Here is a 27,850-nt window from a genome sequence, read left to right on the forward strand (position 1 = left end):
AATTAACCACAGCGCTAAATGAATACTTTAGTCCGAACAGCAATTCAGTATCGAACCCTTACTCTTTATTGAATGCCCACAAAGCTTTTATTAGGGGGATATTTATTAAACTAGGCCATCAAGCAAAAAAAACAAAGAGAACACAAGCTACATACTATACTCTCTCAACTAACTGCTTTAGAAAATTCCTTTTCCCCAGACAGACACCCAAATTCATTCACTGAGAACTCAACTTAGGGAGTGCCTTCTGTTCAAATATGAAAAAGGTCTAATACCAACCAAATTGCGGTGCTATTCTCAAGACAATAAAGCGGGGCAATTGCTTGCTCGTCTCCCTAAAATGCGAGCGGCAAAGTAAAAATTCCCCATATTAATCACCCCACCATTGGCTGTAAGATCTATGACCCAAAAGGAATCGCTGAGCAATTCCTTTTGGGTCATAGATCTTACAGCCAATGGTGGGGTGATTAATATGTAGCAGTGTAGGAACCAGCTACATTCAGCATTATACAATATTAAGAATTCACCTGAAACATACTGTATGTCGCACCCACCTCAGATATTCATGCATACTTAAAGAATCTTACCCTCTCTAATAGATACAGATCAAACAGGCTTTGTAAAAGGCAGACAAAAAAAAGATAACACCCGTCGAACCCTAAACCTGATAGATTATATAAATAGAAAGAAAGAGGGGGCATTGTTGATCACTCTTGATGCCGAGAAGGTGTTCGACCGCTTAAACTTGTCGTTCGCCTTTTCTGTACTAGACATCATGGGATTGGGAGGGGTTTTCACCACTGCAATACAAGCCCTTTACTCGGGTACTTCCGCAAAAGTGTTTATAAATGGGGCCCTGTCCTCATCCTTTCCTTTGACCAATGGTACACTCCAGGGATGCCCTCTCTTACCATTGATCTTTATCTTAGCTATAGAAACCCTCGCACAAGCAATAAGATTAGACCCGGAAATCAAGGGTATCCAAATAGGTAGCAGACAACACCGATTATCCTTATACGCAGACAATGTACTTCTAACACTGTGCTCCCTGCTAACTTCCCTACCAGCTGCAATGTCCCAAATTAAACAATATAGCTGCCTATCCTACTGTAAAGTTAATGAGTTCCTCCAGATCCTTCCTTTGAAAATACCTGACCAAATGCTCCACTCCCTGAAGCAGGCCTTCCCGATTGACTGGAGACCAGATTATATACAATGCTTGGGAGTTACTAATACCCCATCAATATCTGGATTTTATCATTTTAACTAAGCCCCATTATTGGATACAATCAAACAGGACACCTCTTTATACGAGATCTCATGGGTAGGCCGAATAGCTACATTTCAAATGTTAATTCTACCAAAACTACTGTTCCACTTTAGAACAATCCCTAGTAGAGTTCCCAACCTCTTTTTTAGGAAAGCACAAAGCTTACTTAATAACTTTGTATGGTCAGGAAAGAAACCTAGACTAGCTGCTGGTATTATCACCATAGCTAAAACTAAAGTTGGTTTGGGTCTCCCGAATATATCAGACTACTTTCTAGCAACCCAAACACACGCTCTTAAAAAATTCTGGACTCAGGATGTCGCAACACCGTGGGTGCAGATCGAATCTGAACTAGCTCCTAACACCCACCTTCAAACTCTCATTATAAATAGTATTAGTACAAGAAAATTTAGACTAGCACATTCATAGAAATAGTCACAGGTGCATATCCATCAAGCAAACATGGCTGATAAAAAAAATTGGCTGCACAACTTTACACATACAAATAATAGAGCTGAGAAATGGGGATTATTCTAAATTAAAGTGGTATTATACCTACTATAAATGGAAAAATGTAAGCTCTTAGCGCCCTTTTTTTATTTAACGTGTGTCGGGCCCATCTACCAGGCATCAAGGTGGCTTCTGTAGACGGGTACCTAACACTAATATACCACCTCTCCTGGACTTACCTAAGCCTACATTTTCAGGGCAGTGTAAGGAACCAGCTACATTTTTTACTCTGCTCAGAAGCCCCAGACAGATGGACGTTGCTCAGTCTAAAAGAGGTGCTACCCTCAATATATAGCATAAGCAAATTTAGACTTAGAACATTCATATACATAGTCACAGGTGCATTCCTACACTGCCCTGAAAATATAGGGTTAGGTAAGTCCAAGAGAGGCGGTATATTAGTGTTACGTACCCGTCTACAGAAGCCACCTTAACGCCCGGTAGATGGGCCTGACACACGTTTGATCAAAAATATGCACTAAGAGCTTCCATTTTTCCATTTATAGTAGGTATAATACCACTTTAATTAAGAATGATCCCCGTTTCTCAGCTCTATTGTTTGTATGTGTAAACTTGTGCAGCCATTTTGTTTATCAACTATAAATAGTATTAGTGAGTCCCCACACAAATACTCGCCTTTACCGGGAATTTTAAACCCTGTGATTCACCACTGGCGTGCTTTTCACCATAACAGCATCCACCAACATATGTGTATAAGAGATATAGCCCCCCTGCAACTTATGGAGCTGTATCTCCCAGACACTAATGGTGCTCACTGGGGCATGGTATCACCCAACTATATAATAATGGCATCGTTAAATCTTTTGGTGAACTCCAACTGGAATTCGGAATCCCCAAAATGGACTTTTTCAAATACCTTTTGATTAGACATTTTCTGCAAACAAATTTTCTACGTCAGGTAATTGCTAATAAACATTGTATTGAACCGTGGGTATTCCAGGCTCAATCCCATGCGGCGAAGGGAATCAGGCATTTTATATGGCTCTGAGATCCAAAGAAACCTTTTCTAAAACTACCCCTTTTCTAGAATGGGACAAAGAACTACAATTAGATATCCCAGAAACAGATTGGTAAGCTTCCTTTAAATTTATCACGGCCACCTTCCGTAGCATGTCCATATATGAGGCTGTCATTAAAACGTGCTTGAGATGGTATTATACTCTGGAAAAACTAAGTGAAATTTATCCAGGCACCTCTAATCTATTCTGGGGAGCCTGCAGACACAGAGGCACTCTTCTGCACATGTTATGGTCGTGCCCATTAGTGCTACCACTATGGCTACAGATATTTGATATAGCATCAAAATTGTGTGGCTCCAATATTGATATCTCCCCTTGCAGAGCTCTATTCTTCATGGAGTTTTTTTTTACAATTCTTTTAGCCCACCTATTCATATCAACAAAAATGTCCATTGCCGGACAGTGAAAGACAACTACCATCCCTACAAAAATAGAGATCATGTCTAGGGTAAATAACAATTGCACATACAGGTATGAGAAAATTGTAGCCTACAGAGACCACAACATTGATAAATTCACACGACAATCGGGAGCCTGGATGACTGCCGCGTCCCTGAACGCCACTAAAATGCTGAATCTAGCCATTTAAATAATACCAAGACTATAGTTTTAGTTTATTCTTTCGTTTATTTTAATTTTCTTTTGGTTTATTCTGTTATTTGCATCACTATTTCATAGTGCTGTATTGGGTGACATACTACTTTAAACAGTTGACTTTCCCCAAGTCATACTGATACGAATATAGAATATGTATCCTGCATATGTGATAATTAAACTCAAGGTTGTCTATATTGTCCTACAATACCTGTAATATGACTTTTGATTGTAATGCTATTCTATATCTTTAAAAAATTCTATAAAAACCATAGAAACAAAACAAAAACAAAAAAATTCTCATAACTCATCGCATTATCTTGAAACAAAAGCCATTGAAAAGCAATTGAAGGTGTTTGCGTATCGCATTTAGTTTAGATAACATGTCTCATAAAGCATGTGTCTTAACTCTACTACATCTGTATATGTTCTCTCAGGTCTCTCAGAGTGTGCAAGCTACCACCCTATTAGGTTATTGAAATCAGATCTCAAAATTTTCACTAAATTGCTTTCAAACCGCCTGAACTGTTGGCTTCCCCACCTTGTCCACAATGCTCAGGTTGGCTTTGTCCATTTTTAACAGGCAGGAGACAACATAAGCAAAGTGGTTGATGCTGCTAATAAAGGGAGGTTTGAAGCCCTTCTTTTTAGCCTAGACGCAGAGGCGGCCTTTGATAGCCTAAATTGGTCAAAGTACAATGATAGCCTACAATGTTTTGTACACTGAAGCCCTAAGTTCCAAACTATGAACATTCCTACCATCAAGGTCTGTTCATACTTATAGAAGTCAGGGCTCGGGTTAGGGATTCACTAGGTGGTGACCTTTCCCCTTTCCCTAGTTTTCAGGCCTAGTACCTTTTACCTTCCCTTTACTACCCCCACCGTGCTGTGACAGGTAATGCCACTTACTCCTTTTGAGAGAATATGTTAATAAGGTCCTTTACGCTTAAAAGCCTCATTTCCAATATCTATAATTTGCTGAACTCTCTTGCCTATCCGCTAGAAACTAAACACCTATACCTAGAGAAATGGGAATGGTGGCTTAACTGTGAGATTACAGTGGATATGTGGCTCAGGGTGCTCTCTTGAACATTCGCCAGCTCCTCCTGCACAGTTATATAGAGAACTGCCTCAAACTGTTGATGCACTGGTATCACACGCCGGAGGTTCTACATACTTCCATACCCAATGTTCTTATCCTGATGCCTAACTTTTTCACATTTTCTGGGAATACCCAAATATACTTCCCTTTTGGTGTATGGTGGCTTCCATCCTACATGAGATTTTTACTTGTTCAGTTGACCCAGATCTGCTCACTTAACTGCTAAATATTCCACCTTGGGGGTTTGGGAAACATGGCTCCAGGCCGATGCTCCACTTGCTTACCTCGGGAAAATGTCTCATAATATGCACTTATCTTAGGTATACATCACCTCATGTACAATATATTTCTATAACATCATTTAAATGTTACTTAGTGAGCTGAATTAAAGAATCTAAATGTCAGACTGATTTTACCATAAAATTGAAAAAATTCCATCTTCATCCATGCTGGCTATCTGGCAATTTCCTTAATCAAAATTCTATAGTAACCATGTATATTTCTTAAATATATTCCACTTTTACACAATAACAAATCCTTCGGCAGAAGGTTCTAAGTAATGATTTTGAACTTTGTGATGTGCTTTTCTCTCAGCCAGTCCTTTATAAACTTGCCAAATAAAGCGTCCTCTGTTCCCAAATGATCACAATTTTTTTCAGGTTAGCCAATACAGGTATCACTCTTAGAATGTCTTTTTTTATACAAAAGCATCTAACATCAAAAAAGTAGTCTCAAAAATGGACATAAACATACCTTTGCTTCAGAAGTCAACATGTTATACCATAAAATAGACGCCCATCCACTAGGAAGCTGACTTACATTAGAAATTACTACAATTGGAAGTGATGCAGTCTGTTGAAAAATGTAAACAATAAAACATTTCAGTTAACTTAAATTTATTAAATACATTAAAATTTATTGGCTACATATAATTTAATTAATAAAATATTCTCAGATTTACTTTTCAAATAGTTCCAGAAAAGGATGACTAGTAAGCTGGTGATAAGTGAACCTTTTGAGATTTGGTTTTGTTCCTGTTTGCTGAATTTTTGAATAGTTTGGTTCTGACCTGAATTAATTTTAGTCGAACCAAAGTGGCTCCAATTGCCCTGGAATATAGTATATAGCACCCTCTAATCTCCAAGGACTTGTGTTTTCTCTGCCCCCAAGCTCTTGTACATAATGACAGCAATAACAAATCATGTCCGAGTGACACTGACATACACAGCTAAGGGTAAAGGGATGGCTAACGGCATTAACAAACAGAAGGGCACATTTATTAAAACTGGCATTTTAGACGTTGCTCTTAATAAAGCCTCATAGATGGTGGAGGATCCGCTGAAGTTATAAAGAGGAGCTGGCTTCTGCATAATTTTGGTGCATCCAGCGCCAGTTCTAATTGTAAGACAGCTTCTTACCTGTCTTACATTTAGACCATTTTCTGTGCCTAAAACAAGCATAGAAAATGATAAATGAGATGGGCCTCTTGGCCCGATTCCTTCCTCGACCATGTCACGCCCCCAATATTACACCTAATTATGGAAGTACGTGATCTGAACTCCTCTATTATGGTCCGGGTGCTTGTGAGAGAGACGTAATCTGAGATTAGGGATATCCACGGCACTCCAGTTTGAATATATGCAATTTGTTTTATTGATCAGGAATTTTAGACTTGGCGTGAGCGGAAAAAAGTTGCAGATAGCGGCACAACTAAGTGTTGCACCATCTGCGCCTGAAATACGTATTTCAGAATAATAAGTGACCCCCAGAGTGCTTAAAACACACAGCATATGTTATGCTTTTTCCTATTCAAAAGATGGTGTTTGAATACATGGTGTTATGGTATAGAGAAAAAATAAACAGGGGCCTAAGAATACCTGATCATACGAGTCATAACACACCCTAAGCAGCGGAACCCTTGAATGCTTGGCAAGAAGTCCCACACTGAGACTGCCTGGGACAAGGCCTAATAGAATAAAATTATAAAATTTAAATGAAGACACGGAAGTGCACCACATTTGCTGACCGATTAGAGGTAATTTTAACATATCAGCAGCAGAAACCTTGTGTGCTTGGCGAGAGGTCCCACAACAACACTGTATGGCCATAGACCAGAAGAATTAAATTTAGATGAAAATGTGCACTACATTTACCACAACTAAGTTGTACGGCAGCAACTGAACCCCCAGCAACTTCGCCAGGTGGGAGTTCAACTTACACCTAAGCGAATTGCTGGTCGAGAATAGATTTTTTCATGGCCACACATTCTGTTATGAATGTCTCAGGATGGAGCAGAAGGCAAGGAGGAGACTAAGCAGGAGAAGAAGCAGCTGGTAATGATGACAAGGACACTGTACTGCTTGGGAATGCGGGATGGCTGCCACAAAGAAGACAAAGAGAAGGAGGACGACTTGTTTTAATTGAGAATGCTGGCCTGTTTTATTTTCCCACAGGATCCAGTGATGCCGAATCATGTGCTGCAATAGAGTCCTGGTATCAATGTTTGTGTTTGAATTCCTACGGCTTATTTAAATCCTGCAAATCTTGTGCACTGATGTGGTTCTGTGTGCTGGCCTGGTAGAGAAAAAACTGCCATACGGGAGTAGTTTGCACAGAACTTAAGGCAGCCTAGCTTGGGCTAGGTTTGGGATGTTTTGAGCCTGCACTCACAGTATCAGCTGCGGTGGTCACCACCCTTATCCTCTGATGTCTCCTCCTCAGCAATCTGATACAGCTTCCAGGTCCTCTCCAACACACAATCATCGTCATAGTCCTCACCCTCCTCGCCATTTTAATCAGACGTGATATCTCCTGGTGTGCTCTTCGGTCCCCCTCCAACTCTTGGCTTTGTGTTTACCCAAAGAGCCACTGCTGCTACCACTGCCCCTACAATCACCACTGTGCCTACAGGTGACACTACTAATACTACGACCATCACCACTAGCATGGAATCCCCCACCTTCCCCTGAATCTCCTCCTCAGAGCAGGCCAAACAATGACTGCTCTCACACAAGTCATCAACAGGGAGACACTTTTGACTATCTGCTGGTGTGCATGTCTGGGTTTTGTTGCATGTTCTTAGGAAAAAAGAAGGCTTAACACTAGGAGGGGGCAGTCAAGACAGAGAAGATGCCACTGAAAGGCTTATCTGGGGCTGCTATGACCACTGGATCAAAGGCATGGTCAAACTCAGAAGTTACCTCAAGGTCATCCTGCTGTGACAGAGTGAGCCATTCAGTCCACAATCCCACCCTTTTTAGCCTCAATGATAATGTTTCACTTTTACCAATTCAGGAAGAACCGTGGCCTAAGACTGGAGGACCAGTGCCATATGGTTTTTAGACAACAGATTATAATTGATTTAATTTTCACAAGGATAATATTTCTGGATTGGACTTTGGGCGCCATACCACATTTCAAGAGACCCTGAGGTAGCCCTACATTGGAAACCCTGAAAAACTATTCATATTTTGGAAACTGCTCCCCTCAAAGACTTTTTCAAGGGGTGTAAGTGAGTGCTTAGGTGAAGTGCATGGGTCAGTTTTAGTAAATGACAGAAAAGTAAATGACAAAAATGTAAGTTTAGTAAATGACAAAAAAACTAAGAATAAAATCCCACTACAAAACTGTGGGAGTTTTGCATTTTTTCCAATTCCCCATTTCAATTTTTTTTCCCCCAGCTTCCCACTACCTTGTATGCAACAGTAAATGGTGTAATTAGAAAGTACGACTTGTCACAAAAAACATAACAAGCCCCATATGCCTATGTGAACAAAAAAATAAAAAAGTTACTGCTACAGTAAGTGGGGTCTCCAGTTCTAAAAGTGGCAAAGCTCTCGTGCAATGAGCTTTAACCTCCTCACGACCGCCGTACGCAGGATTGCGTCTTCGCGGCGGTCGTGCTGTTCTGGCTGGACGCGCCAGTGCGTCCTCTCGCGAGACGCAAGATTTCCGGGTATGCCGGCCCGCGCATGCGCATCGCGGGCCAGCAAAATTCAAAGAAGAACTTCGTCATCAACCTGCCGGCCACGATCATTGGCTGGCAGGTTGATGATTTTCAAAAAAACGAATCAGCAGCCAGATAACCCATCATATTAGTAAATATGATGGGGTTATATGGCTGCTGTGCTCCTCTGCTCCTTCTTTTGGTCGGTTGGTTCCAGGAGAGGAGCACATCATTACTGTGAGTACCCACTACACTACACTTAGCCCCCAGATCACCTCCCAGCACCCAATTAACCCTTTGATCACCCCTTCTTGCCCCTGTCAATCACTAGTGAAAAGGAAAAAAAGTGATCAGTGCAAACTGTCACTTTTTTTTTTTTCATTGGTATTGACCGTTAGGTTTTAGGTATAGTTTAGGTCCCTTGGTTAGGTAGTTAGCGATCAGTTAGCGCCCAGCCCACCGCACCGCAGTCCGTTATTCGCTGATTAGCATATCGCTAATCAGCATTTGTACTTTTATAGTATCTGAAAGTGATCAAAACTGATCACGGTCAGATCTATAATAGTACTAGTGTCACTTTAGTTCGCCCTCCACCCAAAACGCAGTGTTTGCCCGATCAGGCCTGATCGGTCGCCCACACGTGCGTTTGCCCACGCCCGCCCCACCGCAGTGACAAAAAATTATTTTTTATTTGATCACTGCACATTCACTTTACACGCACTGCGGCGATAAAAAAATCAGTTTTGATATTTTTTATCAACCGCAGCGGCCTCCGGTACTTCGCTAGGCTCCCCTTTGTAAGACAGGCTTGCTTTTTTTTTCTTGGGTAGTCTCAGGGAATACCCCGAAATTTAGTTGCCCACATGTCTAACAGGGGGTATTCTTCTGAAGAGGCCTACAGGCTTCTGACCCAGTCGGATGAGGAGTGGGAACCCTCATCTGATGAATCCAGCGGGTCAGAATACGAACCTGTAGAAAGCAGTGGCTCTCTGACCCAAAGTTCGGACGAGGAGGCTGAGGTCCCTGATAGCAGCAGGCGTACCCGCCCCCGTGTCGCTAGACCGCAGGTTGCGCAGGATCCGCTTCAAGAGCAGCAGAGTGGGGCTGGTGCTGTCGGATTACGTGGTGAGGCATACACCAGCAGCCCAGCCCTTCCTGGACCTAGTACCAGCACTGCCGTACAACCTGGTGAAGTAGCGAGCACCAGAAGGGCAGTTGAAGCTGGCACGGTGGCACGTGCAGTAGTGACCCCGTCGCAGCCACCGCAAAGACGTGCCCGTAGAGCCCCTAGAATCCCAGAGGTGCTGGCAAACCCTGATTGGCAGTGCCCAACTTCCGCCGCACCCGTAGTTTTCCCTTTCACTGCCCAGTCTGGAGTTCGGGTTGAGACAGCTCAGATCGGTTCGGCCCTGGGATTTTTTGAGCTGTTCTTGACTGCGGAGCTTTTAGACTTAGTTGTGGCCGAAACAAACAGATATGCCACACAATTTATAACCGCTAACCCGGGAAGCTATTATGCCCAGTCTTTCCGGTGGAAACCAGTCCAAGTTTCCGAAATTAAAACTTTTCTGGGCCTCCTCCTCAACATTGGCCTGACAAAAAAGCATGAATTGCGGTCATATTGGTCCACGAACCCAATTCATCACATGCCCATGTTCTCTGCTGCTATGTCCAGGACACGATTTGAGACCATCCTGCGTTTCCTGCACTTTAGTGATAACAGCACCTCCCGTCCCAGAGGCCACCCTGCTTTTGACCGGCTCCACAAAATTCGGCCCCTCATAGACCATTTCAACCTGAAATTTGCAGATATTTATACCCCAGAGCAAAACATCTGCATAGACGAGTTCCTAATACATTTTACCGGGCGCCTTGGCTTCAAACAATACATCCCAAGCAAGCGCGCCCGGTATGGGGTCAAATTGTATAAGCTCTGTGAAAGGGCCACAGGCTATACCCACAAATTTCGGGTCTATGAGGGAAAAGATCAGACCCTGGAGCCGGTCGGTTGCCCTGACTACCTGGGGAGCAGTGGGAAGACAGTTTGGGACTTGGTGTCACCCTTATTCGACAAGTGTGGCCCTCTTTAGGCATTTGTTTCTAGAACGGATTGGCGCCTGTGGTACCGCGCGAACTAGTCGCGCGGGCTTCCCCCAACGGCTCGTTACCACCCGTCTTGCAAGGGGGCAGAGGGCCGCACTGTGTAACGAAGAACTGCTCGCGGTGAAATGGAGAGACAAGCGTGACGTTTACATGCTCTCCTCCATTCACGCAGACACGACAATCCAAATTGAGCGAGCAACCCGTGTCATTGAAAAGCCCCTCTCAGTCCACGACTATAACCTCCACATGGGAGGGGTCGACTTCAATGACCAGATGTTGGCTCCGTATTTAGTTTCCCGACGCACCAGACGCTGGTATAAGAAGGTGTCTGTATATTTAATTCAATTGGCTCTGTACAATAGTTTTGTTCTCTACAGTAATGCTGGGAGAACTGGATCCTTCCTCAAATTTCAGGAAGAGATCATCGCGAACCTCCTGTATCCAGGAGGTTCCGTGGCCCCATCCACCAGTGTAGTTAGCCGTTTACACGAGCGACACTTCCCCAGTGTCGTTGCTGGTACCTCAAACCGACCGCCACCCCGAAAAAAATGTCGTGTCTGTAGCAGGAGTGGAATAAGGCGTGACACCCGCTATTTCTGTCCTGACTGTCCGGACCACCCTGCCCTATGCTTTGGAGAGTGTTTCCGGAAGTACCACTCACAGGTACACTATTAGCATAGGGATCATCTCACCAGGATAGACACACAGGGCTATTAGGGCCCATTCACTCACAGCTGCTGCAAACGTCTTCTTTCACATGGGACAAAGTGCGTGACGCAATTCGCCACATCTTTGGGCGATTTGCGCTTTGCACATTGACCCATGGGGAAGGAGAGGTTTGTTCTATAAAGGTAAAAAAACAAAAAAAAGAAAACAAAAAAAAAAAACAGGTAAGCAAACAGGTTAATGTTTAGTTACAAAAGTTAAAGTTACATGTTCTGTTCCAAAGTTAATAAAATTATTGCGTTGTGGCCTGTTTTTTTTTTTTTTTTTTTTTTGTCTTTTTACCTTCCAGGTGGACCAACCGATCTACTAGCTGCAGCACCGATGTGCATTCTGACAGAAGCATTGCGCTGCTGTCAGATTACACGCAAGTCGGTGTATGCGGCACTGCAAAACGGGATTTTCTCCTCTGCAGTGACAGATACGTTTGCCGAGGCATACGAGCTGAGGAGGAGGCGGCGTTCCTATGCTTTGGCAAGCACTTTGTATGTATATATATATATATATATAAAAAAATAAATCCCGGCAATGATTTATTCATCCACATCGATTGATGCGAATGGAGAAATCTGGTTTGCCAGGGCATACGAGCTAAGTGGGTATGGATGTAGGGCGGAGCTCCTATGTCCTGGCAGACGCCTTTCCCCTCCATTTTTTTTTTTTGGAAGAGATTTTTTCATCCACATTGATCGATGCGAATGAAGAAATCTGTGCAGTTCATTTTTTTCTTTCAGCCCAGAGGCTGAACGGAAAAAAAAATCTCATTACCTGTATGCTCAATATAAGGAGAATAGCAGAAACTCCTAATGCTGGCCATACATGTAATGATTGCGGAGACCCTCAAATGCCAGGGCAGTACAAACACCCCACAACTGACCCCATTTTGGAAAGAAGACACCCCAAGGTATTTGCTGAGGGGCATATTGAGTCCATGAAAGATTGAAATTTTTGTCCTAAGTTAGCGGAAAGTGAGACTTTGTGAGAAAAAACAAAAAAAAAATCAATTTCCGCTAACTTATGCGAAAAAAAAAAAAATTCTATGAACTTGCCAGGCCCCTCATTAGATACCTTGGGTGTCTTCTTTCCAAAGTGGGGTCACATGTGGGGTATTTATACTGCCCTGGCTTTTTAGGGGCCCTAAAGCGTGAGAAGAAGTCTGGGATCCAAATGTCTAAAAATGCCCTCCTAAAAGGAATTTGGGCACCTTTGCGCATCTAGGCTGCAAAAAAGTGTGACACATCTGGTATCGCCGTACTCAGAAGAAGTTGGGGAATGTGTTTTGGGGTGTCATTTTACATATACCCATACTGGGTGAGATAAATATCTTGGTCAAATGCCAACTTTGTATAAAAAAATTGGAAAAGTTGTCTTTTGCCAACATATTTCTCTCACCCAGCATGGGTATATGTAAAATGGCACCCCAAAACACATTCCCCAACTTCTCCTGAGTACGGCGATACCAGATGTGTGACACTTTTTTGATGCCAAGGTGGGCAAAGGGGCACATATTCCAAAGTGCACCTTTCGGATTTTGCAGGCCATTTTTTACACATTTTGATTGCAAAGTACTTCTCACACATATGGGCCCCTAAATTGCCAGGGCAGTATAACTACCCCACAAGTGACCCCATTTTGGAAAGAAGACACCCCAAGGTATTCTGTGAGGGGCATGGTGAGTTCCTAGAATTTTTTATTTTTTGTCGCAAGTTAGTGGAATATGAGACTTTGTAAGAAAAAAAAAAAAGAAAAAAAAAAACATCATCATTTTCCGCTAACTTGTGACCAAAAAAAAAAAATTCTAGGAACTCGCAGTGCCCCTCACGGAATACCTTGGGGTGTCTTCTTTCCAAAATGGGGTCACTTGTGGCGTAGTTATACTGCCCTGGCAATTTAGGGGCCCATATGTGTGAGAAGTACTTTGCAATCAAAATGTGTAAAAAATGGCCTGCAAAATCTGAAAGGTGCACTTTGGAATATGTGCCCCTTTGCCCACCTTGGCAGCAAAAAAGTGTGACACATCTGGTATCACCGTACTCAGGAGAAGTTGGGGAATGTGTTTTGGGGTGTCATTTTACATATACCCATGCTGGGTGAGAAAAATATCTTGGTCAAATGCCAACTTTGTATAAAAAAATGGGAAAAGTTGTCGTTTGCCAAGATATTTCTCTCACCCAGCATGGGTATATGTAAAATGACACCCCAAAACACATTCCCCAACTTCTCCTGAGTACGGCGATACCAGATGTGTGACACTTTTTTGATGCCAAGGTGGGCAAAGGGGCGCATATTCCAAAGTGCACCTTTCGGATTTCACCGGTCATTTCTTACACATTTTGATTGCAAAGTTCTTCTCACACATTTGGGCCCCTAAATTGCCAGGGCAGTATAACTACCCCACAAGTGACCCCATTTTGGAAAGAAGACACCCCAAGGTATTCTGTGAGGGGCATGGTGAGTTCCTAGAATTTTTTATTTTTTGTCGCAAGTTAGTGCAATATGAGACTTTGTAAGAAAAAAAAAAATCATCATCATTTTCCGCTAACTTGTGACAAAAAATAAAAAGTTCTATGAACTCACTATGCCCATCAGCGAATACCTTAGGGTGTCTACTTTCCGAAATGGGGTCATTTGTGGGGGGTTTCTACTGTTTGGGCATTGTAGAATCTCAGGAAACATGACAGGTGCTCAGAAAATCAGAGCCGTTTCAAAAAGCAGAAATTCACATTTTTGTACCATAGTTTGTAAATGCTATAACTTTTACCCAAACCATTTTTTTTTGCCCAAACATTTTTTTTTTATCAAAGACATGTAGAACTATAAATTTAGCGAAAAATTTATATATGGATGTCGTTTTTTTTTGCAAAATTTCACAGCTGAAAGTGAAAAATGTCATTTTTTTGCAAAAAAATCGTTACATTTTGATTAATAACAAAAAAAGTAAAAATGTCAGCAGCAATAAAATACCACCAAATGAAAGCTCTATTAGTGAGAAGAAAAGGAGGTAAAATTCATTTGGGTGGTAAGTTGCATGACCGAGCGATAAACGGTGAAAGGAGTGTAGTGCCGAAGTGTAAAAAGTGGCCTGGTCATGAAGGGGGTTTCACCTAGCGAGGCTGAAGTGGTTCAATCAGCAGGGGGCTCCTTGCCCACTGACTCATAAGCAAAAACTATAGCTTGCTTGATCCATCTGGATATGGAAGATTCTGCCACTGACTTCCCTTTATTTGGACTTGAAAATTGCACAAAGTTCTATCCTTCCTCCACCGTTCTGTAGCCTCTAGGTCAGTACTGCTTTTCTTAAGTCTAAATTGTCTTTCTCTTTATCATTTTTTGGATTTTCACAGAATGATGGAATGATATCATCATGTGACTTATGAAATGACGTTGCCACCTTCAGTAGAAAGGATGGGTCCAGCTTGAACACTAGTCTATCTTCAAAAGGGAAACACAATGTAACTCATCGATTCTTCTGGCAGACATGATGGCCACTAAAAATATTGCTTTTAGCGTGAGTAATTTAATCAAAATGTCTTGAATTGGTTCAAATGGTGGAGCAGTCACAGCTTTCAGGACCAAATTCAAGTTCCATTGAGAGACCAGATTATATATTTTTGGCTCCTATCTGTACGCAGCTAGCAAAAATATAGATATTAGACTTTTTTGTTAGTTTCACATCTATATAAATCACTAAGGGCTAGGGTTGTTTGGGGTATCAAATTTTTGATACCCATTCGATACTTTTGTCTGGTATCGACCTCGATCCCGGGATTTGACATTTTTCAATGCACTAGGATGCACTGCTGCACAGCCTAGTATCACAGAACATGAGCCGGGGCCAGGCTGAAGGGGAGAGCCGGTTCATGTTATCCCTGGGCAAAAGATCGAGGCATGTTTTAATTGTTATCGATGTCGAGGAGGAGGGAGGAGGAAGCTGAAGGGGAGCGCTGATTCATGTAAGCCATATGACCACCACGATTGGACAAAAATCGTGGTGGTCAACAGAAAATATTCTGCCCAGAAACCGAATCTAAAGGCTCGGTTATCTCTGGGCAGAAGCAGGAAGACAATTTCATTGCGGGGAAGCGCTGCATAGAGCAGTAAAGCAGCGCTTCCTCTAATTAAAGGTCCCGACGTCTATATATGTGATAACTGCACGGGGCATGTGTAGTTATCACGTATATAGACAGATTGCGGACGTGAAGGGGTTAACTAAGTAGCAAGACATGTAAGGCGTCGCTCAATTGCGCAGCTGTTGCCCCCATTACAGTCTCCAGCGCTGTATGCTAAGTAAAAGCATCGGAACACCAGGGAGGAGACAGCTTTTCTCCCTGGGCGTTCCTTCTCCCTGGCTGTGACGTTCTGCGCTGTTACTTAGCATACAGCACTGGAGACTGTAATGGGGGCAACAGCGGCGCAACAGAGCGGCGCCCAGAAATAATAGCAAGTGCATGTCCTGCTACTTAGTTAATAAAGTATGGACCCATGAAAGCTCCTCTTTAACATTTAATACAAATACAGGAGCCTGCCGCTGATCGCAGCTTCCTGTCATAGAGGCTGGGTGACAGCTATGGGATGCTGCTGCCCGCATTCAGCCTCCTGTATTAAACGTTAATTATCATTGGTGGCGCAGTGCGCCCTCCACCCCAGTATTAAAATCACTGGTGGCGCAGTGCATCCCCCCTCAACCCTCCCAGTATTCAAATCATTGGTGGCAGTGGCAACAGGGTCCCCTCTTCCCTCCTCATCATTGGTGGTGCAGTGGCAGCTTCTGATTGGAGCCCCAGCTGTGTAATCCCAGCAATGGGCAGCAAGGAGAATGTGAAGACTTAGTCACCCTCAAAGAGCTGTATTAGGGTGAATAGGACAAGGGATCAAAAGATCCCAGGTTCTAGCCCCTAAAAGGGGAATTAAACCGTAAAAAAAAAAAAAAAAAGAAGTTAAACCCCCCCCCACCAAACTATTAAGTATAAATCACCCCCTTTCCCAATTTTACATATAAAATATATAAACAATAAATATATAAACATATTACATATCGCCACGTCTGAAAAGTCCAAACTACTAAAATATAAAAAAAAATCTCCTATACGGTGAACGCTGTAACAGAAAAAATAAATAAATGCATGATTCCCCATTTTTTTTTTGTCGCCTTGCCCCCCCACAAAATAGGATAGGACTGTTTGACTATGGGCCGGACGTTCCATAAAATGTGGAAAGCACGCAGCTTTTTTTCTGGCGTTTTTTTTTTTTTTTGCGTGGTATCGAAAGGTATTGAGTATTGCAATACTTTTTTATGGTATCAAAACCGAATCAAAATTTTTGTATCAAAACAACCCTTTTGAGGTACTTGGGCTTAATCCTAAATCTAATCCTTGCTGTAAAAATTCCAGAATAGCTGCAATATTGAGCTTCTGATAATCTAAATTTACATTATGATTCCAGCTTACAAACTTCATACAGACTTTAAGTTATATTTTATTGGATGCAGCTTTCCTACTTGCTATTCTTTAATATTAGGATGCTCATCATCCACACTGTCAGCCTTAGTGATTCCAGATCTGGATGCAGTACCGGTCCTTGACTCAGTAGCTGTGGAGTGAGAGGATAATCTAATGTCCTGCCCGAACTAATCATTTTTATCATGGAAAACCAACTCCATCTCGGCCAAAATGGGGATATCAAAATTACCTTGGCTTTCTTCTCTTTCACTTTCTAAAGAACCTTCGGCAGTTGGCATAGAGGAGGAAAGGCACAATTTAGACCCGGATTCCAGCTTATCGAAAATGCATCTACTGCCAAAGGTTGGTCTGTTGGGGGGTAGAGAACAGAATTTTTTTTGATAAACTCCATTCTCTATTATGGATTTTTGTTTCTGCTTAGATAATCTGCCCACACATTTTCTTCTCTCTTTAGACAAATTGCTATTATTACATAGAACATGATTTTCGGTCTATCTGAATATCCTGTTTGCTATAATCTGTAGGTAAGATCCTCTCGTGCCCCTTTGATGTCGAAGGAAGACTACAGCCGCTCTGTTGACCACCGTCAATTCTCTCCGATTCAATGAGGCTGATGTCATGCTGTTGTCCCAATGTCCTCGGAAGGATGCATTTCCTAAATGTGCCCCAACTGTGTCTGTGGGAAACTGTAGTTATTGTTTGGGTTGGAGTCTGTACCCATTCTACCCTGTTTTTGAGGTAGACAGAGTAGTCCAGACTGCAAGGAGTTCTGTTCCATTTCCTGAATATAAAGTGTTGAAGTGCTCTTGAATGGAATTGGGCCCACTTGACCACCAGTATGCATAAAGTCATATGTCCCAGGAGTCTCATGGCTTTCCTATAGAAAAAGATATTGTTTTGATGAAATGTTTTACCATAGAGATTAAATTCTTCTTCTTCTCTGTTGGAAGGAATGCTTTTTGAAGTTTTGAGTTCAAATTCATTCCAAGAAACCTTACCTGTGTCACAGGCTGTAAAGTCGATTATTTTTAGGTTGCCAATACAACCAGGTTCTTTCAGTGTCTGAAGGATGCGGTCTGTTTCTCAAAAGGACAATGATCTGTTTCTAGAATTAATAAATCGTCCAGATATGGCACCATTGTTTTATCATGTAAACACAGGTGTGCCGCTACTTCTGCCATTATCTTGGTAGATAGACGTGGCGCACATGAAATCCCAAACTGGAGGCATACAAACTGGCAGTGCAGTATGTTCTTTCCTGACTGCAAATCTTGATTGATGAGTAAATGAAAATAAGAATCCTTCAGATCTATTGTTATCATATTTTCATTTTGTGTGATCACTAGGTCCTGTATATTTTTAATAGTTTTCTTTGAAGCAATCTCGAAGGAAGGTTTGTTTCTTTGAATATGTCTGGGGGAACCTCTGAAGGTTTTCCTCCACCACCTATTCTATAACTCCACCGACCCGTTTTTCCTTTATCTGTCCTACTTTGATATTGGACATTATTTTTTTTATGAGGTCTGTCATTCTGTTCTTTCTCCTCATGGAATCCCTCTTTTTGTCTGAGGCCTTCTCTAGTATCTGATCTAAATCCGTACTTGCCATGGAAGGGTATAGAGCAAATTTTATTTTTTGACGCAACATCCACCTTCCAGGACCACAGCCATAGAACTCTTCTAGAGCAATTCGCCAACCCGGGTGCCCTAGTCACCAGCTTAACGGTGTCCGCAGAGGCATCTGCAAGAAAAACTACTGCTATTTTTGGCAATGGGAGTGAAGAAATAATTTGATCTCTAGGTGTTTTATTCTTAAGGTGAATTTCTAACTGGTCCAAACCACATATATAGAGACCTAGTGACACAGGTAGAGGAAACACTGGGTCTAAACATAGAGGTGGCAGTTCCCCATGTCTATTTATAATACCTTCTGCTTTTTTTATCCATTTGATCCTTCAACTTCATTAAATCCTTAAATGGAATGGCATTATTTTTGATCAGTTTAGACACTGACGCATCAATTATTGGTATTGTATCCTTCTTTTCAACATTTATATCATCAAAGTATAAAATATCATCTTATGTAAATTCTCATGTACCGGAAAGACTCTTCCCTGTTTTTACCTAGTCCCCAAACGTGGTGTCTTGGACCGATTTGGCCTTTTTAACCTACTCAATATGTATAGTGCTACAAACCGCTTTCAGTAGCTGTTTTAAATCTTCTGAAGCAAAGAAATATTTTTTATCCTCCCATCAGAAGATGAAATATTTCTTTCACCTTCTTGCCTATCTTCAATTTCTTCAGAATCAGGGAAACTGTTCAAATCAGATTCTATTTCTTATCTGGATTTTTTCTTCTGTTTTTTGAAGCAAAAAAATGTGGCGAGAGATGACATAGCAAATTGTAATGTATCTCCTTTTTACCATGAGTTTTATGTCATCATAACCATCCTGTACAACTTTCTGAGTACACCCCTGACATAACTATTTATTGCTGGCTGCCTCTAATTTCATATTACATATGGCACATTTAGAAAACCCAGTGGTTTTGATTTTAACAGGGGGTTCCTTCCCAATCTAAAAAACATAAGAGGCAAAGAAGGAACCTCAGACATTAAACATAGCCCCCAAAAGGTCAGAAGAAAAAAAGGCTTCCCCATAGGGGACTTGCAGCTCCTGATACAGTGTTCCTAGGGCTGCACTCCATTATCACCTCCGCAATCCTCTGACATCAATAATCCAGGATGCTGAGGACGCTGCCGGCCCAGATATTACATCTGTCCAGTCACTGGATGTGGCGTCACCAGCATGTACTGGGATCACTGCCACCTCCAATATGGCACCTGGAAAGGGATCCTCAGTACCAGGAAATCACATTGCACATCATATGTCACTCCTATTTCTCACTGGCGCCGACAAACGCCCTGAAGTTCCAGCGTACAAGTGAGGAAAGCTTAACTCCCCAGAGTATCGCCGACCTCTGCAGGTAATTCAAGAAACGGCAATGAGCTACATGCTTTACCAGCTTCTTCCTGCTCTTGTTACTTGAATATTCTCGGCCCAAATCCCCAGCTCCTCTGCATGTCTGTCCTGCACAGGGACAGGAAAAACACTGAAGGTGGGAGGCAGGGAAGGGAATTTAAAATATTCTGCATGTTTTTCTGTCCTTGGCAGGGCGGGGCCATGTCAAAGGTCCCATTGTGGGGATGACTGGGGAAAAGGAAGCATTTCTTTTTTTTCAGTTTTAAAACACAAGAAATATATACATATACAGCACTGCTGTTATTGTACTGACCTGAAGAGCGCCGCAGCCTTCTTTCAGCTCTTCCTAGGCCAGTGACGTCACGGTCATCGTTCACATGGCCTAGGAGCAGCTAAGCTCCATTCAAGAATGGGGCTGAGCTGCGATACCAAGCACAGCTGCTATACAATGTACAACGCTGTGCTTGGTAAGCTGCGATAAAGCCGTGGCACTCACAGGATCACGGGTGCCTTCTCAAAACAGCTGATCAAATAGATCATCACTATCAAAATCTCAGAAAACCCTTTTAATTAAAGTCTGCTTGAAAATAAAATGTAGAGTGGAAATCATTTGAGCAAAGCTTCAGTATAACATTTATTGTAATAAACCCAACTTCTCATTCAAGCTCAGTAAAAAAGTATCACAACTTCTAGTTATAATTTTAGAGATACTGTACCTCCAAATCCACAACTAAACCAGGCTGACAAAGCTGTGTCTCAAAACTCAAAGAATGAAGCTCTTCAGTAACAATAAGTGGTCCCTAGAAAAAGAGAAAGCAAAAAGCATTTTAACATCAATTAGCACATTGAGCATGCATTAGAAAATTAATATAAAAAATATACACAAAAGGAACACAGTATCTCCATTGAATGGATAACTTGAAATATCACAATGTTCCTTTTTAAAGGGACACTAAAGCAGAATCCAAACAAATATAACAGGACAATGTAACATTTTTATTTTTCTTATCTCATGTCCTATATCATATTTGCAGACCATATATAATACAAAACTAGTGCATTAGGCTGCAGCCATGTCTTCTTCCCCCTCCCTTTGACCCCTCTGATGCTAGTGCACGTGAGGCATGAGGTTCAGGAGGAAGGGGCTTGGTTTAGGCTTCATACTTTGTCTATACAGTGAGAATGGCCATTTTGTAGGAAGGAATCTCTTCTGTAAGCAATGTTTACAAAGCCATATTAGGCCTTCATTAGAGTTAAACTGTTTTCCATAGCTCCTAAAAAACTAATTTGCCTAATTATACCAATTATAATTCCAGCTACATTTACTGCTGCGTAATTAGGCCTTTTGCCTTTCAGGAAATTTGGAAAGCTGCATAACAATAAACGTGGAGGTATGCTGGAGACCAAACTGGGCATGAATAATATTTATTGTTGACCTGACCCTAGAGTATACTTATTTATACTCTATATACTAAATAGGAGAGCACTGTGTACATACTACTGTATGTATATAATGTATGTATGTATGTATGTATGTATGTATGTATGTATCAAGTGCAACCTCTGTTACAGTTGTTACCCAGCTTTCCCAGACTGCTGGATTTGAAATATGCATAGTTATTTAGTAATAAAACTACTACTATAAAAATCAACCTCTTAAATTTTTACCCAGCTTCCCAGACTGCAGAATGGCAAATCTGCCTTGTTATGTATTGATAAAGCACTAATTAGGATATTCCAGGTTAACTAGCCTTATTTGCTATATCTAAGAGCCTGGATAAGCAGGGTAAGAATCTCTGTGAAACTGAAATGGACAGATGCAAATTGTGCCATTACTTGACATATTTGCCCTTTGAGGGTCGTGGAAAAAATACCATGTGAAGCTGTAATAGGGACTACTAAATAAAAAATCTAGAAAAGCATGTGGTGGCTCAACTGTCGTGACAGATGGTTTAGGTGCTCTGCTAAAAAGGAGGGTTTTCAACTGGAAACCTTATAAAGTCAAAAGATATGATTGTGTATAGTAGGCACACTATCATCCAGAATACCCATGTACTGTACACACCAAAGTATAGTACAAGGATATCTCAGGAGCCAATTAGTTGAATATTTTGGCCACTGGAATATATTCGATAGTATCTGATTTATGGAAAGATTTCATACATAAAGTTGCTAAAAAAGTATATATAATTTATTAAAGTAGTTACACAAAGGAATTTAAAAAGATGTTTAAAAAAATATATAAAAACTAGAATATTCCAGATCAGTCAATTAATAATTATGATACGCTAAGTCCATGTACAGGGATTCAGTATAGAGATTATGAGATATAAACAATTAAAAATTTAAATACATAAAAAATGATATAAAAAAATGAGTCCAGTGCTATAAGAGATAATAATGATACAAGGTCCAGTGATAAATTATTAATTTATATATTTTTCATATTTTTTTTTTATATCTCATCACTGAACTAAATTCCTGAATATGGACTTAGCGTATAACTATTAATTGACTGATATTAATTGACTAGAATATTCAAGTTTTTATATATTTTTTTAAACATCTTTTTAAATTTCTTTATATAACTACTCTAATAAATTATATATACTTTAAGCAATTTTATGTATGAAATCTTTTTATAAATCAGTTACTATCGTATATATTCCAGTGGCCAAAATATTCAACCAATTGGCTCCTGGGATACCGTATATATCCTTGTACTACACGTCGGTGTCCATGGGTACAGTTCTGGATGATAGAGTGCCTACTATACACAATTAATCATAAATAAAAAATCTACCTAAAAGAAATATCCATTCTCCATAGTGTGCCATATTTTCCCATATTTTTATTTCAGGATCCAGGGAAAGCTGGGTAACGAGCTGTAATAGGAACTATAGACTACTAAATGTACCTAAATAATCCCCATTTTGGCTCCCAAATAGTGCAACAGTGTCCCATATTTGTCTTTCTGAGTCACTGGAAAGTCATAGTCGAGGGACATTTATCAGTAATGACTTAATTTGCTAAAAAAATACTAACATTGCAAATCAAAAGTGGTGATTTGTCTCATCTCATATATATCAAAAAGTGTGCAACACTATTAAAATGTGACTTTTATAGATATAAACTTGATTATCTGCCTATTTCTCATAGCACTAAAATGCAACATTTTAAAACTGAAATGTGCCATTTCAGCAAACCCTTCAAGACTGTACTTGTGACTTTTCAAAACAGATGTCAGACTTTTGAAGCATATTTGCTAAATTTCCACAACAATTTGAGCCATTTCCGCCAATAAAAGGAAGATAAATGAGGCATTATATGCGCCAATTTGATAGCCTCACCCACAATGACATTTCTAACTAATTTCTGGCAAGATGCATTTATTATGGTGAAAATTCTGGAGAAAACAGTTGATATATTTGGTGCAAATCAAAACGTGTCTAGCGCAACATGCTTAATAAATGTCCCCCAGTATGTGGAAATGTAATAGAGACTGCTAATTACAAATATACACTCGCCTAAAGAATTATTAGGAACACCATACTAATACGGTGTTGGACCCCCTTTTGCCTTCAGAACTGCCTTAATTCTACGTGGCATTGATTCAACAAGGTGCTGATAGCATTCTTTTGAAATGTTGGCCAATATTGATAAAATAGCATCTTGCAGTTGATGGAGATTTGAGGGATGCACATCCAGGGCACAATGCTCCCATTCCACCACATCCCAAAGATGCTCTATTGGGTTGAGATCTGGTGACTGTGGGGGCCATTTTAGTACAGTGAACTCATTGTCATGTTCAAGAAACCAATTTGAAATGATTCAAGCTTTGTGACATGGTGCATTATCCTGCTGGAAGTAGCCATCAGAGGATGGATACATCTTCTCATTCTGTTTACGCCAAATTCAGACTTTACCATTTGAATGTCTCAACAGAAATCAAGACTCATCAGACCAGGCAACATTTTTCCAGTCTTCAACAGTCAAATTTTGGTGAGCTTGTGCAAATTGTAGCTTCTTTTTCTTATTTGTAGTGGAGATGAGTGGTACCCGGTTGGGTCTTCTGCTGTTGTAGACCATCTGCCTCAAGGTTGTGCATGTTGTGGCTTCACAAATGCTTTGCTGCATACCTCGGAAAACCGGATCTGTCAATGCGGCAATTTCCTGAACACTTTGTACCGGATCCGGCATTAATAGATTCTATTTTGGCCGGAGAAAATACAGCAGCATGCTGCAGTATTTTCTCCGGCCAAATACCATAAAAGGGACGGAACGGAAGACATCCTGATGCATACTGAATAGATTGCTTTCCATTCAGAATGCTTTAGGACAAAACTGATGCGTTTTTTCCCGGTATTGAGCCCCTATGACGGAACTCAATACCAGAAAACTTTAACGCTACTGTGAAAGTACCCTTAGGCTGTAACTGTAGTTACAATCAGAAGCTATTTACAACTACTAGCTGATGTGTAGAGATGAGATACGAAAGATAAAGAACTTTTGTTGTTTAAATCAAATGCAAAACTGTAGACCTCAGTTGTTGTTTTTTTAGGTCAGCAGAGACTCCCTGACCGTAGGAACAATGGTTAACGTTTTCTGCCCAGAGGAGTTTCTGTTTACAGTAAAGGTGATGTATGTGACCTAAGCCTACACAGAAGTGCCCGGACAAGTATTTTCCCTCCGCATTTTAAGTTATACAACTGCTACCCCTACAACAGTAGTAGACAATCAACCAATCAGAATATCAGTTTAGTTTTAAAAAGACCAATAGGTTTAAAATTGTGTACTAGCCAATTAGATGTCCTCCACATGTTAGTCAACGGATACAAATAGGATAAAAAGAATAATGGGTGAATGCACTGAGGTAACATGATTCTGGGTATTAGTAGGTTTATTCATCATAAGAGCTATAAACCTTGCTGAATCTGGGCCTGATAATCAGAATAAAGCTTCGTCTCTGGGGGGAAAAAATCTGAACATTTTATTTACAACAACATATTTGGTCCCATGACAAGTGACCAGAAGAAGCCATGGATATTTGTGACCCACAATTACTGTGACTCAAAGTATGGTGGAGACATAGAAGTCTGCCTTTTTCAGACGACCTAGAAGGTGGTAAAGGTGGTAAAGATCATGTGTCCCAAGGCAATGCCCTGGCAGACGCGGAGGCCAAGAAGGCTGCAGTGATGGCTCTGGCCACATTGCAAATGATGAAATTAGTACCTCCTTCACTTGAGTTAACTCAGATGCTTGTGGATCTCCAGTCCTCAGCTACTGACGATGAAATGGCCGATTGGTGTTATCCAATCTTGCAGAAGAATCCTAGGACAGGATTAATCTGCAAAGAGGGGGAGACATGCATACCACAGCACAGCTCCCCTCTGTTCATTGCACATTTTCATGGAGTAGGACACAACAACATTCAAACAACACACATGCTGCTAGCACAGAATTTCTATATTACAGGCATTAAACAGTTAGTGTCAGATTATGTGGGAAGGTGTATCACATGTTTGAGGAACAACCCAAACACCATTGTAACCAGATTGATTAAAACCCTAAGTGAAATTGAGGAAAAAAGTTGCTTGTAAGTCTCCTGGTCTTCCACAGGAACCAACTAACCCATTCCAAGTGGGAGATATCGTGCTGATAAAGAAATTAAAGAAAGGAAAATTTGCAGGAGACTTCACCTACGGACCACCGACTACAGTGGTAGCCACGACACGCACAGCAGTACTCACGAAAGAAGCACCTACTTGGATCCACGCCACCAGCGTGAAAATGGCAAAGTAGGCACCCCAAAAGGAGGTAAAAATTGGGGACAGACAGTCCTGACCTAAAAAAAGGACATAGTGAGGTACTAACGGGAGCAGAAGGCTCTGACCTCCACCAGGATTCCCTCCCTCAATTCTGGAAGATGGCACAGACGGTCCACTTGGACTGTGGGATTACTGACGATCCTAATGACTCTGCCGGAGGATAACAAAGCTGAAGTTGCTATAACTCAGAAAGGTGGAATCACTACCTTCTGGTACAATTCCTCCAGTACTCACGTTGCAACTTACTACTTCTGTTTATGCAGCATAATGAAGGGCAGTCCTTCCACGAGATGTGGCAACCAGTATAAGAATGGACATACCCTGAGAAACAAACAAACCCCCTCAAAACCTGTATCTTAACTTTTTACAATATGAGAGCAATATCTGACCCAACATATGAGGAGGCTCTTGCAGCAGAAACTGGGTTCTCTGATGCCAACCTATGGTTAGAATGGATGAAGTACAGTGCAGCTTCAGTAAATAAAAGTAATTGTTATATATGTGGGACAGCTAAGGGCCCTTTCACACCTGCGTTATAGTCTTCCGGCATAGAGTTCCGTCGTCGGGGCTCTATGCCGGAAGAATACTGATCAGGATTTTCCTAATGCATTCTGAATGGACAGTCCGTCCTTCAGGATGCATCAGGATGTCTTCAGTTCCGGAACGGAACGTTTTTTGGCCGCAGCAAATAGCGCAGCATGCTGCGCTTTTTGCTCCGGCCAAAAATCCGGAACACTTGCCGCAAGGCCGGATCCGGAATGAATGCCCATTGAAAGGCATTGATCCGGATCCGGCCTTAAGCTAAACGTCGTTTCGGCGCATTGCCGGATGCGACGTTTAGCTTTTTCTCAATGGTTACCATGGCTGCCGGGACGCTAAAGTCCTGGCAGCCATGGTAAACTGTAGTGGGGAGCGGGGAGCAGCATACTTACCATCCGTGCGGCTCCCGGGGCGCTCCAGAGTGACGTCAGGGCGCCCCAGGCGCATGGATGACGTGATCGCATGGATCACATGATCCATGCGCATGGGGCGCTCTGACGTCATTCTGGAGCGCCCCGGGAGCCGCACGGATGGTAAGTATGCTGCTCCCCCGCTCCCCACTACTACTATGGCACCCAGGACTTTAATAGCGTCCTGGGTGCCATAGTAACACTGAAAGCATTTTGAAGACGGATCCGTCTTCAAATGCTTTCAGTACACTTGCGTTTTTCCGGATCCGGCGTGTAATTCCGGCAAGTGGAGTACACGCCGGATCCGGACAACGCAAGTGTGAAAGAGGCCTTAACCTCACCTAGGTACTGTGCCCTTATTATTGCCCTCTAGTGTTGAGGAATGTTTTTTTGCAATTATTCTCAAATTCATCTAGTAACCAGTCTGCATGTGAAGAATGGAAGCAAAAATACCCACTCCTCATAAAAACTCCCCGCCCTGGTGCAGGTATACATATCTATCCTGGTAACTATACCTGCCACAGAGGGGGAGATCAAGGAAGGTCCCTTGGTAATTTCACTGAAGGATACTGTGCAACTTACAGTGGAACAGATACCTCCCTCACACAGAATCAAGTATACTCGATTGGAGATGTATATTGGATCTGTGGGGATGGAAAGATGAGATTTAGACTAGAGGGTTCCAGGAAAGGTGAATGGGCCCTTGCTAAAGCCATCATGAACATACACATCTTCACTGAAAATGAAAAAGACACCAACACACATATACGCAACCGTCGTGTCCCCCCAAAAGGTAGCTTCGACCCACACGTGTATATTGATGCAATCGGGGTCCCAAGAGGGGTCCCTGATGAGTTCAAGGCCAGAGGTCAGGTGGCAGCAGGATTTGAATCCATAATTCCCCAAATAAAAATTAACAAAAATGTAGACTGGATCAACTATATTTACTATAATCAACAATGGTTTGTAAACTACACCAGGGATGCGTTACAGGGTGTAGCAGAACAGTTACAGGCAGATTCAATAAGGACATTTCAAAACCGCATGGTGCTCGATATGATACTTGCAGAAAGAGGTGGTGTCTGTAAGGTATTGACAGAGCCCTCATCCTGCTGCACGTTCATACCCAGCAACACCGGCCCTAATGGTAAGGTCACACTGGCAATAAAGAAACTCGAGGATTTATCAATCGAGCTCAAAAGAAACTCAGGTATTGATAACCCTTGGGATCAGTATTTTGGCTGGTTCACTACCTGGAAACAGGCACTTGTACAGTTGGGAATCATTATCCTGATTATTATAGTAATAGCAATAGTTGCAATATGTATCATACCATGTGTACGG

At 41.6% G+C, this 27,850-nt stretch overlaps 1 protein-coding gene across 2 annotated transcripts in view; it reads right to left on the reverse strand.

The window, feature by feature from the left end:
- STAT1 (signal transducer and activator of transcription 1) overlaps window positions 1–27,850 on the reverse strand; it is a 1,065,817-nt gene that overhangs the window by 315,668 nt on the left and 722,299 nt on the right. For both annotated transcript variants that reach the window (XM_044304320.1, XM_044304319.1), the window contains 2 exons: window positions 20,445–20,528; window positions 5,270–5,368 (listed from right to left, as the gene is read on the reverse strand). In XM_044304320.1, coding sequence (XP_044160255.1) covers window positions 5,270–5,368; window positions 20,445–20,528 — 183 coding nt within the window. The remainder of the gene's footprint in view (window positions 1–5,269; window positions 5,369–20,444; window positions 20,529–27,850) is intronic.

Source organism: Bufo gargarizans, chromosome 8 (assembly GCF_014858855.1).
Source record: "Bufo gargarizans isolate SCDJY-AF-19 chromosome 8, ASM1485885v1, whole genome shotgun sequence".
Classification (NCBI taxonomy): Eukaryota; Metazoa; Chordata; class Amphibia; order Anura; family Bufonidae; genus Bufo; species Bufo gargarizans.